The sequence below is a fragment of the Canis lupus genome, chromosome 9, assembly GCF_011100685.1.
Source record: "Canis lupus familiaris isolate Mischka breed German Shepherd chromosome 9, alternate assembly UU_Cfam_GSD_1.0, whole genome shotgun sequence".
NCBI classification, from domain to species: Eukaryota; Metazoa; Chordata; class Mammalia; order Carnivora; family Canidae; genus Canis; species Canis lupus.
In genome coordinates, this window is record NC_049230.1 from 47,908,355 (window position 1) to 47,921,841 (window position 13,487).

General features: G+C 57.5%; 1 protein-coding gene across 1 annotated transcript in view; it reads right to left on the bottom strand.

Moving 5' to 3' along the window:
• Positions 1 to 13,487, bottom strand: part of CACNA1B (calcium voltage-gated channel subunit alpha1 B) — a 193,285-nt gene that overhangs the window by 108,534 nt on the left and 71,264 nt on the right. The window contains 6 exon segments of the mRNA XM_038548580.1: positions 1,665 to 1,737; positions 1,965 to 2,096; positions 4,670 to 4,782; positions 8,658 to 8,678; positions 8,680 to 8,771; positions 12,795 to 13,004. Of these exon segments, the coding sequence (XP_038404508.1) occupies positions 1,665 to 1,737; positions 1,965 to 2,096; positions 4,670 to 4,782; positions 8,658 to 8,678; positions 8,680 to 8,771; positions 12,795 to 13,004 (641 nt within the window).

Sequence of the window (13,487 nt, forward strand, 5' to 3'; positions counted from 1 at the left end):
CCATGAGCAGACTTGGGGTGTTTTCTTCCTGGTCACACACTCCCCTACCCTCTCCAGCCCCATTCAGAAGCAAAAGCAAGCTCCATCCTGGGGTCTCAGGCCCCAGTCCAGCACCATCCACAGAAAGTGAAGGCTTGGCCTGGCCAGCTATCCACCCCTGCAACCTTGTTGTCCTCCTCCAGCCACAGTTACCCTCTCTTAGCTCTGCTGCTATGCTCCTCAAAGGGCCACACACCTTCCCCAGTGCCAAGTCGGGTAGGCCACACAGGGATGCCCCTAATGTCCAACCCATCTGCCTCATCCAGACCACATCCGAGGGACCCGGGTCTCTGGATCTCTCCTCACTGTTCCATTTCTGGGCCACAGTTTGTTTTCTGCTTGGCTGGTTCCTTTTATTTTCTAGATGTATTTATTACCTTATTGCCACTCCAGAGCAGAGAGGGTCTGAGGTCTAAACCAGAGCATCATCTGACCATAATAACCTATGTTTTTCCTCTAACTCTGACTTCCTCTTCCCCTCTGTCCCACACCACCACCATTAACCAACCACATTCACTCCTTTCTTGCAACAAACAGAACAAAGCAGAGCTCTAACTTTCAATCATGTGCCCTCCCTACTTTGGGAGTCTCTGAGATTGCTCCCACTGGGTGAAGCTTCTGGGTCTGCCCTGGAAGGCCCATCCAATCTGACATCTGCCAGCGCCAGTCCTTCTGTCACAAACCTTATGCCTTTGCTGCCCTGACTCCATTCACCTTCCCACTGTGCCTAAAACATATTCCCACCAATTCCCTTGCTGACTTTTTAGATCCTGCTGGGCAGCCCTAGCACCGCACAGCAGAAAGGAGCTCCTTCGCATCACTGAGCAGATCTCTGCTAGAGGCCCCAACTCAGACAACAAGAGCAACCCCAGAGACCAGGAGGCTAGCTAAGCCCTCTGGCCTGAGCATACATGGCCTATTGGACTCCCCTAAGGGTCATTCAGAGCAAAACAACAATCCACCCCAACAGCTCGATCGCAGGCATGGTATCCAAGAGGCTTCATAAGATAGAAACATCGGCATTATACTATCAGCGAGGCCAGTCATGGAGGTATTAGGGGTGCTACAGCCCTGCAAGGGGGCAAAGTGCTCAACCAAGAGCGTCTTCAAAAGGGAACCTCTCCGAGAGGGCAGAGGTCACCTGAGTGACAAGGTCTGCATCACAGAGACGTAGGCCAAGAACCTCAGCTTCTCCAGGAGCTGTGGCAGGCATGTTCTCCAGGCAGAAAAGAGAACTAAAAGACCACTGGGCCTGACAGGAGGGAGAAGCACATGGAATGCTTTGCTGTTTTATTCTCAAAGGGCAAAAGACAGCTTGTGGCTCGAGGTCCAGGGGCTGGGACCAGTTGGTGGTTTGAAGCCCAGGGCCACAGGACAGTTGAGCTCCCCAGGGAACCATACATGATTCTTGGGACCCGGTTTCCCTCCATACCCAGGCTCTAGAGTCAGTACAATCCCAGGGACTGTCTCTATGCTCATCTCCCACTTGTTCTCTTCTGTTTTCTGGAAAGTTCTGTCTGAAATGTAGGTTGTCCAGGGCGTGCAGGCACTGACAGGGAAGGCTGCCTTCCCCATACCTGGAGAGCTACGCAGGCCAGCAGTGCGCTAAGAGCCAGGAGCCTTACCTGGAAGACAGTGAGAATGGCCGCGGGGAAAGTGTCAAAGTTGGTTGTCGGGGTCTCATCTCTAAAGTTAAACCTGAGGAAAACAACAAGTCTTGGCAGGAGGTCGCCCACCAGGAGCCCAGCCAGGCACCCAGGTGTGCAGCACTGTCCCAGGCTGGGCGGGGGCTGTGAGGGGCCGTTGTCCCCTCAGGGGACCCCCAGGCAGAAGACAGGTGTGGGGCACTTGGGCAGCACATCTGCTCTGAGCTCTGTCTCCTTGGCAGGGCCCCCAGCCTCCTATACCCCCCAAGGCCCACTTACTGTCCCCCGAATAGCTGCATTCCTAGTAGAGCAAAGACCACGATGAACAGGAACAGCAGGAAGAGGAGGCTGATGATGGACTTCATGGAGTTTAGCAGAGATACCACCAGGTTGCGCAGGGAGCTCCAGTACCTGTCAGGGCAGATGCAGTCTGTCTACGCCCAGCCGCGCCCCCACAGAGCTGGCTGACACCCGCCACCCACCACTGACACCATGCTCCATGGGTCTCACAGTCACACCTATGGCTTCCCAGATTTTCTAAACCCCGTAGGCTTCCCACCTCGATGGGCATCCAGAGCACTTCTCCACCAGGGACGCCAGGGGGGACGGCCACATCCAGGGCTGGGCTCGCCCTCATCTCCCAAAGCTGCACCTATTGCTGCCATCCCTCTCCACCTCTCCATACCCAGGCAGCCTTAGGGTAACCTCCACCTAGACCACAAGCTGAGAAGCTGCAGTGGAGGGTACTCAGCCCATGGCCTGGGCAGGTCCTCGGTGCTGTGATAGGTGACATGAAACCCAGGTGTGAATGCCCCTCTCACCAAGGGCCCAGGACACAGCATGGATTGGAGGGGGTCAGGTGGGGGGCAGTGTTGCGAGAACAACACTGGCATCCCACAACCCCCACCTCTCCATCACATTCCTCAAATGTTCCTGGAGGTCAGATACTGTGTCCCTCGTGCCCCCCAAGGGCACACAGGCCCCATTGAAGTACACTGAGGGGGGGTATTGAGGCTGCTAACAGCTTGCTCATTGGGAGGCTGGGGGTTCAACCCCATGCCCATGGCTGGGGAGCTCCTCTAGAAAAGGCTGGGGCATGTGGCTTTCCCTCCAGCCACCAGGAGACACGCCATATGCCTCTGTGTCTCTGCACATAAGCTCCCAGCACCCTAGAAAGGCAGGAGTGGCAGGACAGATCGTAGTCTCCATGTTCACCCTGCCCCTGGGTGTCCCTGGACCCTCCAATCCTGTCCTCCCTACTGCTGGTGGCACAGAGGCTCACTTGTGTTCCATGGATTCTCTTACAAGGTACATGATGGGCTGGGAAAACTCTGGAAAAGCCAGCCCACTTCAGGACAGGGGCTGCCTGGCTTCCAGAAGGAAGCAGAGCCCTAGGACACCAGGCCTCACAACCAAGGTGAAGGCGGCTGTCCTGGCCTCCTCCCAGGGTGATGTACCTGCATCGCACGGGGAGGCCACAGAGGATGCACAGCAGCATTTGTGGCCCTAGATGGGCCACATTCTTGGCCAAACTCTCTTGCAGGGACACCATCGTGTCCTCAAATGGTCTCAGGTTTGGATTTAAAACAGACTGGGGGCGGCAGCCCGGGTGGCTCAGTAGTTTAGCACCACCTTCAGCCCAGGGCGTGATCCTGGAGAGCCCAGATCGAGTCCCATGTCAGGCTACCTGGATGGAGCCTGCTTCTCCCTCTGCCCCTCTCTCTCTCTCTCTCTCTCTCTCTCTCTGTGTGTGTGTGTGTCTCTCATTAATAAATAAAATCTTTAAATAAACAAACAAACAAATAAACAGTTTGGGAAGGACCAAAAGAACTCCTGTCTACCCCGGGGAGATAAGAGGTTTTGAAAGTCACTGGAGGGGTGACCCAGGGACCCAAGGCCTCCCACACAGGCCCAGTGTAGCCAGGTCTGCTCCCTGGGTCCCATGGCTGAGGATATGGCATGGAGCCCCGTGCTAGAGCGTGTGTGGGCTGCGTGCTCACAGCACAGGGGTCCAGGCACTCAGGGTAGGGGAGGTCCTGCTGTGGAGTGCCCCAGGCCCTGGCGTAGACAGTGGTCTCTCGGTAACCGCATCACACCCCCGCCCTGGCTGCTGCCCCTCGCAGACAAAGTGGAGCAAATGGCCTCCAGGGTCACGTGAAGAACCAAGTGGAACAGAACTGAAAACAGACCTGGCGCCTATCCTCCTGCCACGGCTTAAGCAAGGCAGCGTCAGGCATAGGGTGGGGAAGGCAGGCCTGGGGGTGGGAGCCACGTGGGCTCCATGCTGGCTCAGGTCAGAAGGGCAGAGTCAGCTGAGACCTCCCTCCCTCTGCAGGGCTGGGGCCACAGGCAGGTGGCCAGGTGCGGGGGCGGGCTAGACCATAAAAAACACCTCCTTCTGGTAACTTCTATTTTCTCTGTTAACTATGAAGCCAAGTAATCGTTTGAAGGTTGAAAGACGGGACTGCTGGTTTCAGAAGAGGGGACAGTATGAAACTGTGGGAAGCAAGCTACCGAGAGAACCAGGAACCCTGGCGGCAGCACTGAGGCCAACGGGGAACCACCCTGAGAACAGGTACAGCCCTGTGTCCGAAACAGTCATGCCGCGCAGGGGCTTTAAAACTGCCAATTATGGGATCCCTGGGTGGCGCGGCAGTTTGGCGCCTGCCTTTGGCCCAGGGCGCGATCCTGGAGACCTGGGATCGAATCCCACATCGGGCTCCCAGTACATGGAGCCTGCTTCTCCCTCTGCCTATGTCTCTGCCTCTCTCTCTCTCTCTCTGTGACTATCATAAATAAATAAAAATTTTAAAAAATTTTTAAAAAACCTCAAAAACTGCCAATTACAAGCACGAAAAGAGACTGCAGATAGTAGAGCTCAAGGCCAGCCCCATGAGCCCCCAGGAGCAAGCACGCTGCTTGGCCAGTCTCACGTGCGGCCTGCGTCCCTCCTCCCTTCACCCAGGAGCATGTGGATAACATACTTTGTGACTTTGAAGATCCTCAGCAACCGCAGTGCCCGCAGCACACTGATCCCAAAGGATGTTCCTGGCTTGATGGCTGCCCAGACCACTTCAAAGATGCTCCCCACAATGACCTGCAGGGAGACAGGGTCAGCCTTAGGCACACACACACCAGCCCACACGTGCGCATCTGGAGGCAGCAGCTGCAGTCCCTCTGTGAGCATCCAGAACACAGGATGCACGTTTCACACTAAGCTCCTTCGGCAGCCTTCGGGAGCTCCGCCGCCCCAGTCCTGGGGCCATCCGTCCCCCAACAGGTGCCCCCCAGTGTGTCCAGGGCATGGAGTGTTGGCGGGCTGATGGGTTCCCTGACTGACCAACTGCAAATCACATCAGCTCAATGTCAGCATTCTCCCCCAGGGCCAGGAAGCTGGTGACGTACTAGGACCCAAGCCCCAGGCATGACTGGAGGCTCTGGCAGAGTGACCACTGGTCTAGGACCCTACACATCTGCTCTGGCAGGTGCCCCAGTGATGGCTCACCCCAGCTCACAGCCCTCCTCTGCACACTTTTCCACACTGAACACAACCGCATCACTTAGAGCACATCCGATGTCCTGCTGGCATCCAGACAGCCCAACAGCTGCATTCATTGTACCCTGGGCAGCACGACAAAGGGGATGAGCATGCCGCCACCTGTCCTTGGCGACCCTGAGCACCTCTGCCAATTTCCTGCAGCAGGTGCACAGCACCCCATGTTTGTCTGGGGCTGGAGCTCCCGGTTTCCTAAGTCCGTGTTCTTACCATTTTCCTTAACCCTCAGACTTTGTCCCCACGTGTTCCTGGAGCAGATGGCCCCTGAGACGCCCACCGTGACCCCCAGTATGTGGTGCTCCCCTGGACAGCCTTGTCCCTCACTGGGATGGACCCAGTGACTCACTTCTAGCCAACAGAACGGGACAGAGTGATGAGCTGTCCCCTCTGAGATCAGGTCACAAGGACCTGCTTCCTCCTGGGTACTCAGCTCTGCTGCAGGTCAGAGCTGCTGTGTGGTGGGACACGAGGAGCTGTGGCTAGGGACTAAGTGGCCCCAAGAAGGAGCCTGGACGTGAGCTCCCTACCCAAAGGGCCTGCAGTTGCCGCAGCATGGTGGGGCAGTAGGAGCCGGGGGCTCCTACTACCAAAACAAGAGAGAGCAAGTGTTGGCTGTTTTAAGCCACTAACCCTTGGGGTGATTTGTTACATGTCAAGAGAAAAGCAATGCACATTTTGGAGACAGAAGTGAAGCTCTGAACAACACAGCAGTGGTTTGGGAGCCAGAGGAGGCACTGAGTGGCATGTCGGATCCACAGCCCTAGACGCACCACTCATGGCTCTGGACTGCAAGGAAGCGCGGAGGCCACACCTGCACATCCGCAGGACACAGGGTGGGTGCCCTATTGTGTCCTGGCAGGAACCTCAGCCACAGAGTCGCCCACAGTTCTGTGAGCAGAAGAAAGTATGCCACCCTGACCATGAGGGCTCTGGATCTCCACATAGAGTGTGCAGGTGTGGCCTGGGTCCCCCGCCACTCATGGTCAGTGTGCGAGGAAGTGCTGTCCACCAGGACCTGCTGGCTTTGGGAATACTCAGCCTCGCCACACAGCCAAGGATGCCAAGGTCAGAAATGACACAGTCCACAGAGGCAGCGGGTGCTGCAGGCGCCCAAGAGTACCGCCCAGTCCCACATTCTAGCCCCATGGAGACGGTCTTGCACAGCAGCCCCAGGAACAGCAAGGCTTCAGCTGTGTCACCATGGGACCCTGCAGGGAAGGGCCCATCCCCAGAGTTCAGGTACATCTTCTGTTGGGTGCAACAACCTCCAGGAAGACCCACAACACACCCAGACACTCTGAGAAGACTTGGCTCTGCAGAAATGCCCCCTGCTCGGGGCAAAAGACAAAATGACAGGCCTTTGGATCCTGGAATCCTACTGGCAGGAAGCAGGCTGAGAGACCTGCACAACTGAAAACACTCGCTACCTTTCCTGGAACAAAAAGGGTGATCCAGAAGCCAGCTGAAGGCCCAAAGGGCTTCTCAGGCCTTAAGGGCTAGTCCCAGGGTCTCTGACTTTTCCCAGCCAGATTCCAGAGACTCCCTGTGGGTCCTACCGTGGGTCCCCTCTGGGCAGGAACGCTCAGCTCCTCTGAGCCCCTCCTACAACTGTGCAGGTGACAGCTCGTCTCCTTCGTTCCACAGGTCTGCAGGTGGGGAGGGGCTGAGCAGCCATCCTGGAGGACCCTCGGCCACACCTGGGCCTGGCTTGGACAATGAGGCCTGGACCCTGAGCTGATGCTGGGATGCAACGTGCTGGGGAAGCCGGAGGACATGCGTGTATTTCCCATGGGGAAGGGTCTGGGCCACTGGGGGCCGGAGCATGGACTGCGGCAGGCAGCCTCTAAGATGGCCTCCGTGCCCCGTGCCTCCTGGGGGTCATTACCCCGGGTAACACCCCCACCCCTGTTGGGCATGGGCTCAGCCAAGTGACTCACTCTGAACAAAGAAAATGGCACAGTTTGGTCATCTCTGTGAGACTGGGTTTCCACGGCTCTGTCTCAGGAACTCTCGGTCTCTGTGTCGGGTCACAAGCTGCCAGATTATAAGGACATGAGGCAGCCCCGGGGAGAGACCCATGTGACCAGGACTGAGGCCTGCTACTAACCAAGTGAGTGAGCATGGAAGCCAGTCCCCTGAGGCCCATCAATAGCCTCCTGAGGAACTGAAAAGCAAATTCTCCAGCGCTCATCACGTCATGAGGCTGTGGCTTCCTGGCTGTCAGCTGTGCCCCTTAAGAGACCCTGGACCACAGGCCCGTGGCCGAGCCAGGCCTGGGCCCCTGCCTATAGGAACCATGAGACGACACATGCTTATTCTGTGTGGCTACATGCAAACCTGGCCACGGCCCAGGACCCAGTCAGCTTGGAGCAGAAGATGTTTGAAAGATCAAGGATCCTCTGAAATCCCCTAACCCCTTGGGGTCCCTCTGGCCTGCGTGCACCACAGTCTTTCCCAGTAACTAAGTGGGCCAAGGACAAGAAACCTTCCCCCAGAAAGAACCATGGCATCCACAGCTTGGGGCACAGCCTGGGAAGCCTCGGCTCCTCCCTCCCCACTGAGACCTTGCAGTGCCGTGGGGCGTCACCTGAGGCTCTGGGGCCAGGCCTCCAGGTCCCCGCTGCCTCCCCTGTGGACACAGCATTGCATCAACTCCACTGATGGGAAAAGTCAAAGCCATGCTGAATTTTTGAGCTGAGGTTTTACTTCTACCTGTGTCCAGGCTGCCCCCTGCCCACCAGCTCCTCAGGACTCTGCGGAGGTGGGAGCCTTCCTCAGGGCTGGCATGCCACTTCTGGAAAGTCTGCACCGGTCAGAGCTCACCCCTGGGCTCCAGGCTCGGCACGGGGAGGTGTCCACGCTCCACTGGCCTGGGAGGGCCTGTGTCACTCCCTGGGCTTTGTCCCAGCGAGTCCTGTGAACACTCCCAGGCCCAAAGAAGTTGTTTAGGGACCCAAGCCAGGTCCACGAGGAAGGCTGCACCACCGCCAAGCCCCCATCGGCCCACCCCTAAGCAGGTGCCCAAGCTGTCCAGAGCCAGCTCCCACCCCCCTGAAGCTCTGCTGGGAACACTGAGCCCTCTGCAAAACAGTAGCATATTTAAAAGATGGTTGCACCAGGCACAAAGGGGGCCACAGTGCCTTCAGCTGACCTTGAGATTCTACAGACAGGGCCGGAGGCAGGGAGGAGGATGTCCTGCAGCTGACACCCCCATAAGTCAGGCCTGGACTCTTCTCTGTCAAGGGCCCCTCCCTTTTTGACCCACACAGGGTCATAGCATGCTCAACTGCCTGGGTCCTGCTGCACAGACCCCACAGCACACGCGGATACAGCATGGTGGGAGGGGCTATGTGGACGCTCAGTCCCAGATACAGACCTGCCAGGACCCCAGGCCAGCACCTGAGGATCCTACTCACCCCAAAGTCAAAGCAGTTGAAAGGAAGATCGGAAGTAGCTTCTGGGCCCCAGGCCATACATCTTCAATGACATCTCTGTGAGGAAGAGACCCAGGAAAACAAACTCTGCAAAGTCTAGGAGAAGCCGGAGAAGAGGGGGATTAGCTCTCAGCCTCCTCCCACCTGGCTCCAGCCCAGACTGGAGGACACCAGACCTCTGAGCTTCCCAGGGTTGAGCCCTGCAAGCCTGGTCTGTGGCCCCTGAGCTGGGGAATCACAGCTCAGAACGAGAATGATGAACCAACTGGGACTGGGAGGGACACACAGATGCTGGCTCCACTTTGACACGTGGTACGTGTCCAGTGCCTACAGCACCAGAGATAGCCATGCAGGAGGCGAGACCCTGGGCCTGGGCTCAGGAGTGCGTTCTTGGTGCCACTCAGCACCCACCGGAGGATGGGCTTGGACTTGTCCTTCCACCTTCAGGCTTGCTCCCCGCCTCATGCTGTGAGCACCGCAGAGACCCTCAGCCTCCTCATCAGAATTGCCCCATATTCCCGCGGGAGCTTCCCTGACACCTTCCTCAAAACCCCACATCATCGTGTTTGCTGTGACCTTTGCTCACCTGGCACATGGGCATTGCCTGGCCAGGCAGCCTGAGGCTCCCAGGAGGGCCAACGCTTGCTTGGGGCCAGGAGGATATGGCCCCCTCACTCTGTGAGGCACTCAGAGGTTCCTGCAGTCGCCTCCACCTTCCTGCAGGTGCCCCTCCTGCCTCACCCTGGAGTCCTGCCACCAGCGGTATGGACCCTCAAGGGCCTAGGAGCCAAAGGGAGGCCATGCTGGCCGCACTGGAACTAAGGGCAATACTGGGGAATCCAGACACACAGACAGCAGGACCCCAAGCCAGGCCGAGCTGGTCCAGGAGCCAGACAAAGCCACAGACAGCACAAGGCACAGCCGGGCCCTGGCTCCAGCCAAACCAGGAATGCCAGATGCCAGAACAAGGGCACTGCCTTTGATCCTTCCCCACGAGTGTGGAGCTGGCATTGGCATGTTATTCTGCAGAGCAGCCCACAGGGACCATGCCTACCTCTAGCCCCTGGGCAGCTCAGAAGCGTGGGCAGGGCTGGCCCCAGAGGGTCCAGGCCATGAGCATGAATGGACGGTAAGCTTCAGAGAAGTCCGCTCCCTGGAAAGTTATCAGCCCAGCCTCCCTGTGGCTTCTAGTACTCAGATCACTTGGGAAACTGGACCCCAAGCACCTCCTGGTAGAACAGACCACACACCTCCTGCCAACCCTAGGGACCCCAACGTGTGCTGTCTTCCACAGCTCTCCACCAGCACTGTGCTATGGACACTCAGCAGCCTCTGCTAGGGGCAAACCTGCAATAGCCCAGATGCTGCACAGCCCTGCTGCCCACGCAGCCCTCTGCACGGCCCGAGGTCTCAGGTAGGGAACCCCTCCTCTGCCCTGACTACATGGATAATCAGCTCCTGGCAGCAACTCACACAATCAGCCTGGCCTCTGAGGCCAACCAACAAGTCAGTGACTCCCCAGCCATGCATGGGATCTGTCATGAGAAGGCAAAGCTGACTCCCTCGAGGAGCCAAGAAGCCAGCGTGCCAGGCACAGATGTCCACCAACCTGGGCAGAAGAACCCACTCCAGCCAGGTCTGAATGACTGAACACTGGTCCTGGCTGTGCGGAGCAGCAGGCATGAGGGGTGGTTGGAGGACAGCACCGTGCCCCCAAGTCCAGCTCAGAATGCCCTAGCAACCTGCCAAGATCCATGGCTGCTGAATCCCAGAACCTCTCCACATGTGCCCTGGGGCACCCCACAGGAAGACCTCAGACCCTGGAGAAAGAGGCCACAAAGATGGGACTTCCAGCTGCCCGCATGCCAGGCCCTGGAACTTCAGCTGCCTGGTCACTGATCCTGCTCCCAGGAGATCCAGTGAGGGCACCACGAGGAGCAAGCCCAGGACCTGCCGAAGGTGCGACTTCTTCAGGAAACAGGAAGCAGTCCTGCCAGCCCTCTCACTCTCCTGAGGAAGAAACACCCTCGGCTTCATATGCTCACTATCCGTTCATTCACTCCTGAATCATTCGTTCAACTCCCAGGCACTGGTGCTGCCTTGAACCTAAAGAGGAAACAGAGATGACCCCTCTCTCCAGGCGCATGCCAAGGGGGAGCCAAGGCAGATGTGAACACTGTTCCATGTGTCAGGGGACCCAAGGGGCAGAGGAGAGGGTGGTCAAGGTGACCTGCAGGGCCAAGAGGGCTCATGCGACAACAAAGCCCAACAGCCGGCTGCCTGTTTGAGCACAGCACCCCCTCCCCCTCACCAGCTAAGCTTTGGGGGTTCTAGAGGTGCAGGAGGGGTGGATCCTGGCTGGACAGATAACCACGGTGCACAGAACTCACTGTCTGCACCGTGGCCAGCCTCAGGGCAGCGCCCTGTGGGGAGCTCCAATGCTGCTAGTCCTGGTGGGCACCCCCTTCCTACCTCAGCCACTGCCTCTACCCCTTGCAAGACTTGCCCTTCCTGGCTAGATCAGCCCTCCTCAGCTCCAGTCCAGCCGAGGATGGAGCCCAGGACGCTGAGCAGAGGTATGTACACCCAGCATGCAGCCACCTCTCCTGCCAGCCTGGGAGCTCCCTGGTAATGCCATGAACTCAGAAATTTCCAGGGAACCACAGAAAAGACAGAGCAGCAAGAGGGAAGATCTGGGGCCAGGCCCAACAGCTGGGTACTCTCAGTCCTATGCTCCCACACCACAGACAGGTGGCCAGGCTGTGCAGCTTCTCATCTGCCCCTCGGGTGGCAAATCCCCAGGAAACAAGGAATAACCACAACACTGACTGGGAACCATGGGAAGGAAAGGCCTGGATGCCCCAGGAATAGCTCCCTGGGCCCCTCCGCCTTCCTCTCCACCCTTCCCCATTACATGAGAGATCTCTATACAAATGTGAGAAACTATAGCCCAGCGTTGCATCCCCAACAGTCACCGCCACCCACATGTGTAAGTGGCCTGTGGAGCCATCAGAGTCTAGAGCTCCTAAGAACACTTCCAGAGCTACCTAAGCTTCTGCTTAGAGCTGACCAGGCTCTGTGGTCTGAAAGAGGGGAGTGTGGCTGGCCCACCAGGGAACTCAAGTCCAGGACAGTTCTCTGGAGAAAAGACTCTCTTGCCACCTCAGGGTAGCTTCAGGCATATAGGACCCCCATGGTGAAAGCAAGGCCCTGATGGGAGCCCAAAAAAGGTCCTATGCCCACCAGCTCCAGATCAGCCCCAGATACCAAGCAGTGTGATTGCAGCTGACCTCCAGGGAATGGGAGATGGAACCCCTGACCAGAGAACAGAAACCACCAATGAGCCTTCATCTTGAGATCTTGTGAGGTGGGATGACAGACCAGGACCAGGCTCCCCATGACCTGCAGAGCCCTAGGACGTGAAGGGCTGGTCCTGGAAGGGCATCCCTGGTTCCTGCAGAGGTGCAAGCGGCCTCAACCACCCTGGTCACCTTCCTCTCCTCCTTGGAAATGTAACAAGAGAAGTCATGACTCAGACTCCAGTGGCCTATCCTTGAGCTCATCGACACGGGTAAGTTAGCCCTGGTCTCAGACACAGGTTCAACAATCAAAAAGAAAAGTGCAGACAACCAAAGGAGCCCAGGAAGAGCCCAGAAAGAGCCCCAGGAAGAGCCCAGGAAGAGCCCAGGAAGAGCCGAGGAGGCAGGACTCTTTTCTCCTCAGGGGTCCTGGGAGGGAGCTCCAGCCTTGTGGCAGATTGGAATGAGGGGCTAAGTGCCCTGGTCCACAGGTCTGAGGCCCTTACAAGGGAGGACACAGGTCCATCTGGCCTGGCTTATGCCTGCTCACCCCATCAACCTCCTCCCAGGGTGCCCTGGACCCCTCATCATTTCCCACCACACTGACAGATGGTTTATAGCCCGTTCCAACCAGCTAGGCCTCCTGCCACCTGGGACGGGGAGCTCAGGCCCCAGCAGAGGCCCTTGGGGCCCTTTGGTCAGTGCAGGGGTCCTACCCAGGGCATTCCAAGGCAAAAGGCTGTGAACCAGGATTTCCAGGCTGTAGACCAGAGGTGGTTCGGGAAGAGGTGAGGGGGAGGCCCAGGCTGCAGCTACGTACACAGCGCCGTGGTGAGCCGCTGTGGCTGGTTGTAGTGCACCATGGCCACGCACAGAGTATTCAGGGCCACCACACACAGCACCACCCAGTAGAAGCTCTGCGCCTTCACCATGCGTCGGATGAAGAACCGGAACATCTTCTCCTTCCTACGGAAGTACGACGAGCTCTCCGTCTTCCCGCTCTTGAGGCTGGCACGGGCAAAGGGGGATCCTGGGGGAAGAAGGGGTCACTGAGGACACACTCTCCCTCCACAGACGTGTGCCCCATGGACACGCTCCCCCGCCCATCTCAGAACTCTCCCATGGGCACCTGTCCTAGCCCGGGCCTAGCCCAAGGCCCGAGTCCTGGTTGCAGGCACCACGTGTGTCAGACCCTGTGTGCTACTGGCATTTAGCTGATGACCCCTACACATCCAGTGAAGGGTCTTGACCCCAATCCCATGTCACAGATGAGGGGACCAAGAGCCTTGTCCCCACAGTCACTAGGCTCCTAATGGCCTCAGCACCCCAGGCCACCTTCCAGCAGCCCCAGCCATCCCAACCCCTCTGTGGGCCTCCCTCTTCGCTTCAACTCGGATCAGCAACCACTGCCTACCTATTTTTTAATTTTTTAATTATTTAAATATTATTTAAATTTCTATAATTTAAGTATATAAATATAATATAAAACATTAAAATATATTGTTTAATTTTT